Source organism: Neopelma chrysocephalum, unplaced genomic scaffold, assembly GCF_003984885.1.
Source record: "Neopelma chrysocephalum unplaced genomic scaffold, ASM398488v2 Primary Assembly neopelma1_96387, whole genome shotgun sequence".
NCBI lineage: Eukaryota > Metazoa > Chordata > Aves > Passeriformes > Pipridae > Neopelma > Neopelma chrysocephalum.
The window spans coordinates 1-5,440 of NW_020925035.1; the positions used below are offsets into that span (position 1 = coordinate 1).

Below are 5,440 nucleotides of genomic sequence, written 5' to 3' on the forward strand. Positions count from 1 at the left end.
GGGGGGGGAAATATGGGGAGAAATGGGGGTCATTGTGGGGCAAAATAGGGGATATGGGGGGCACTTGATGGCCCGGGCACGGAGCAGCACCTGGGGGAGAAATATGGGGGTCATTGTGGGGCAAAATAGGGGATATGGGGGGAGAAATGGGGGATATGGGGGCACTCAATGGCCCGGGCATGGAGAAGGACCTGGGGGGAGAAATGGGGGTTATAGGGGGAGAAATGGGGGATATGGGGGAGAAATGGGGTGTATGGGGGGCACTCGATGGTCCGGGCACAGAGAAGGACCTGGGGGGAAAGGGGGATATGGGGGGGCACTTGGGGCAGGGAACACTGGGGGCACTTGGGGGGACACGGAGCAGCTGGTGGGGCACAGGGAGGTTCACCCTGGCGGGATTTGGGGGCACTTGGGGGGTCACTGGGGTGGCACAGGGGGCACATGGTGGGGCACACGGGGGTTCACCCTGGAGGGATTTGGGGGCACTTGGGGGGTCACTGGGGGGACACAGGAGGGACTTGAGGGGGCACCTGGGGGAATGTGGGGGAAGTTCACCCTGGGGGGATTTGGGGGGCGGTTGGGGCAGGGGGGCACGGGGGGCGGTCGGGGGGGCCTGGGGGGGTCCCAGGGGTGTCCCCACTCACCTCCCAGTGTGCCGCCCCGGTGGGCACGGTGAAGGCCGAGGGGTAGGCGAGGATTTGGGCTCCGTTGGCGCGCAGGGCCAGCGCCAGCTCCGCGAAACGCAGGTCGTAACACACCGCCAGGCCCAGCTTTTATGGGAATACCGGGATCAACCCATGGGGACAGGGGCACCCCACGGGGACTGGGGCACCCCATGGGGACTGGGGTCACTCCATGGGGACTGGGGCACCCCACAGGGACAGAGGCACCCCATGGGGACTGGGGCGCCCCACAGGGACAGGGGGCACCCCATGGGGACTGGGGTCACCCCACAAGGACGGGGGTCACCCCACAAGGACGGGGGTCACCCCACAGGGACAGGGGTCACCCCACAGGGATGGGGGTCACCCCACAAGGACGGGGGTCACCCCACAGGGACAGGGGGCACTCCTTGGGGACTGGGGTCACCCCACAGGGACTGGGGCACCCCATGGGGACTGGGGTCACCCCACGGGGATTGGGGCACCCCACGGGGACTGAGGTCACCCCACAGGGACAGGGGCACCCCATGGGGACTAGGGTCACCCCACAGGGACAGGGGCACCCCACAGTGACTGGGGTCACTCCACGGGGTCAGGGGTCACCCCACAGAGATGGGGGTCACTCCATGGGGACTGGGGTCACCCCACGGGGATGGGGGGCACCCCACAGGGACTGGGGTCACCCCAACAGGGACTGGGGTCACCCCACGGGGACAGGGGTCACCTCATGAGGACAGTGGTCACCCCAGGGGGATGGGGGTCACCCCACAGGACAGGGTCACCCCATGGGGACAGGGATCACCTCACAGGGATGGGGGTCACCCCATGGGGACTGGGGTCACCCCACAGGGATGGGGGTCACCCCACAGGACAGGGGTCACCCCAGGGGGATGGGGGTCACCCCATGGGGACTGGGGTCACCCCACAGGGATGAGGGTCACCCCACAGGACAGGGGTCACCCCACAGGGACAGGGGTCACTCCATGGGGACTGGGGTCACCCCACAGGGATGGGGGTCACTGCTTGGGGACTGGGGTCACCCCACAGTGACTGGGGTCACTCCATGGGGACGGGGGTCACCCCACAGGAACAGGGGTCACTCCTTGGGGACTGGGGTCACCCCACAGGGACGGGGGTCACCCCACAGGGTCAGGGGTCACCCCACAGGGACTGGGGTCACTGGGGGTTGGGGTGGGCAGGGGGGGTCCGTACCTTGCCCACGGGGGTGTCGACGGGGGGCAGGATTTGGGGGCCGGGGTTGGTGAAGCCGCTCTCGCGCAGGGACACCCGGCCCGGCAGATCCACGTCAAACAGGTGCGTCTTACGGTACGTGGCCACCACCGACCCTGGGAATATCCCAGGGAATGTTGGGAATGCTGGGAACGAGGGGGACAGCCCAGGGAAGGTTGGGAACAGGGGGACAGCCCAGGGAATGTTGGGAATGTTGGGGGTGAAGGGACATACCAAGGTTTGGGAGTGTTGGGGGTGAAGGGACATCCCAGGGAATGTTGGGAATGGGGGGAGAGCCCACGGAATGTTGGGAATGTTGGGGGTGAAGGGACATCCCAGGGAATGTTGGGAATGGGGGGACAGCCAGGGAATGTTGGGGGTGAAGGGACATCCCAAGGTTTGGAAGTGTTGGGGGTGAAGGGACATTCCAGGGAATGTTGGGAATGTTGGGAACGGGGGGACATTCCAGGGGTTGGGAGTGTTGGGGGTGAAGGGATAGCCCAGGGAATGTTGGAACAGGGGGACAGCCCAAGGGTTGGGAGTGTTGGGGGTGAAGGGACATCCCAGGGAATGTTGGGAAGGGGGAGACGTCCCAAGGGTTGGGAATGTTGGGGGATAAAACAGGACACGGGGAGATCCTGAGGGTTGGGAATGTTGGGGACACAGGGGGTGGCAGGGGGACATCAGGAGGGTGAGGAATGTTGGGAATGTCAGGATCCAAGGCTCCCACCGGAGTTGTCCAGCAGGATGTGGCAGTTGGGGACACAGGGGGACATCAGGAGGGTGAGGAATGTCAGGAATGTCGGGATCCAGGGCTCCCACCGGAGCTGTCCAGCAGGATGTAGCAGTTGGGGGACACTGGGGGGGTCAGGAATGTTGGGATCCAGGGGGTCCCACCGGAGTTATCCAGCAGGATGTGGCAGTTGGGGACACAGGGGGTGGCAGAGGGACATCAGGAAGGTTGGGAATGTCGGGAATGTTGGGATCCAGGGCTCCCACCGGAGTTATCCAGCAGGATGTGGCAGGTGGGGACACAGGGGGTGGCAGAGGGACATCAGGAAGGTTGGGAATGTTGGGATCCAGGGCTCCCACCGGAGTTATCCAGCAGGATGTGGCAGTTGTAGATCCGACCCGTCGAGTCCCAGTCGGGGCCGCGCTCGTGGAAACCCCCGAGGGAGAGCCACACACCACAGTCCCTGGGGGGACAGGGACATGTCACATTCCCTAGGAATGGGGACACGGGGACACGTCACATTCCCTGGGGATGGGGACAGAAGGACACGGGGACAGGGACACGTCACATTCCCTGGGGACAGGGGGACAGCCACAGGTCACATTCCCATTCCCTGGGGACAGGGACACATCACATTCCCTGGGGACAGGGGGACACAGGGACAGGCACATGTCACATTCCCTGGGAACAGGGGGACAGCCACAGGTCACATTCCCATTCCCTGGGGATGGGGACACAGGGATAGACACATGTCACATTCTCTGGGGACAAAGGGACAGTCACATGTCACATTCCCTGGGGATGGGGACAGGGACACATCACATTCCCATTCCCTGGGGACACAGGGACAGCCACAGGTCACATTCCCTGGGGACAGGGGGACATGGGACCCCCCACCCTGCCCTTGTCCCCAGCCCTGTCCCCATTCCTGGTTTAGTCCCCAGCCCCATCCCTGACCCCGTTCCTGTCCCAACTGCCCCAGGTGTGTCCCCAGGTATGTCCCCAGCTGTCCCCACATGTCCCAGTTGCCCCAGGTGTGTCCCCAGGTGTGTCCCCAGTCACTCCCAGTTCCCCCAGTTGCCGTACCTGGCCAGCTGCTGGTACCTGCCCACGGTGTGCCCGTCGAGGGGCTCTGCCAGGCTCAGGCTCTGCTCGGGGCCGTGCCCGATGAAGTCGAAGCCCTCGGGCAGGAAGACGAGCCGGGCCCCACGAGCTGCTGCCTCCCGAACCAGCCCCGAGCACTGGAACCAGTTGTGCTCCTTGTCCGGGGTCGACGTCACCTGGGCCACGGCCACCATGGACCGGGGGGGACACGACATCCTGCTGGGGGGGGACGGGGGGCACATCAGGGGGCACCTCAGGGGGACTGGGGGCACCTCAGGGGACACCCCACGGCCACCACGGACCGGGGGGGCACCGACATCCTGCTGGGGGGGACAGGGGGCACATCATGGGGACAGGGGGCACATCAGGGGTCACCCCATGGACACCACAGACTGGGGGGGCAACGACATCCTGCTGGGGGGGACAGGGGGCACCTCAGGGGGACTGGGGGCACCTCAAGGGGCACCTCAGGGGGATGGGGGGCACCTCAGGGGGCACCCCACGGGCACCATGGACCGGGGGGGCAACGACATCCTGTTGGGGGGGACGGGGGGCACATCAGGGGGCACCTCAGGGGGACTGGGGGCACCCCACAGGGACAGGGGGCACCCCATGGGGACACTGACATGGCAAGGGGACTACGGGGAGTATGGGGGTCACCCCATGGGGACAGGGGGCACCCCATGGGTCACCTCAGGGGGACAGGGGGCACCTCAGGGGGCATCTCGTTGGGACTGGGGGCACCTCAGGGGGCACCTCATGGGGACACTGCCATGGCAGAGGGGCTGAGAGGGGATGGGTGTCACCCCATAGGGACAGGGGGTCACCCCAGTGGCACCAGTTGTGCTCCTTGTCCGGGGTCGACGTCACCTGGGCCACGGCCACCATGGACCGGGGGGGCTCTGACATGGTGCTGGGGGGGACAGGGGGCACATCAGGGGGACTGGGGGCACCTCAGGGGACACCCCACGGGCACCATGGACCGGGGGGGGCAACGACATCCTGCTGGGGGGGACGGGGGGCACCTCATAGGGAGTGGGGTCACCCCACAGGGATGAGAGTCACCCCACAGGGACTGGGGTCACCCCATGGGGACTGGGGTCAGTCTACAGGGATGGGGGTCACCCCATGGGGACTGGGGTCACCTCACAGGGATGGGGGTCACTGCTTGGGGACTGGGGTCACCCCACAAGGACAGGGGTCACCCTACAGGGATGGGGGTCACCCCATGGGGACTGGGGTCAGTCCACAGGGACAGAGGTCACCCCACAAGGACAGGGGTCACCCCACAGGGACTGAGGTCACCCTACAGGGACTGGGGTCACCCCAGAGGGTCAGGGGTCACCCCACAAGGTCACCACCAGGGTGGGGGTCACTCCACGGGGACTGGGGTCACTCTATGGGGACAGGGGTCACCCCAAAGGGACAGGGGTCATCCCCAGGTTCCCTCCCCCCCCGAGGTCCATGGTCACCCCCAGGTCTCCCCCTGCCCCTCCCTGGGGTCACCCCCCGAGCCCCCCCCGGTACCTGCCCGCGGTGCCACAGCTCTGGGGGGCTCGGGGGGGTCTCTGGGGGGGTCCTGGGGGGCGGCAGCACAGCAGGGCCCGGGGGGCCACCCTCAGCCTGGGGGGGGGGACACACACCCCAGAGTGGGGAGGGGGCACGGGGGGGGAGAACCCCCAAACTGGGACCCCAAAGTGCCCCCAGACCC

The 5,440-nt window shown here is 66.5% G+C and overlaps 1 protein-coding gene across 1 annotated transcript; it reads right to left on the reverse strand.

Moving 5' to 3' along the window:
• Positions 1-64: 64 nt before the first annotated feature.
• Positions 65-3,977, reverse strand: NIT1 (nitrilase 1; the record flags this gene model as incomplete). The annotated part of the gene is made up of 5 exons (XM_027708603.1): positions 3,712-3,977; positions 2,985-3,088; positions 1,875-2,008; positions 645-770; positions 65-90 (listed from the first exon to the last, which is right to left on the reverse strand). Coding segments are annotated over exons 1-5 (650 nt in total), but the record flags the coding sequence as incomplete, so codon positions are not given.
• Between the last annotated feature and the right edge of the window lie 1,463 nt (positions 3,978-5,440).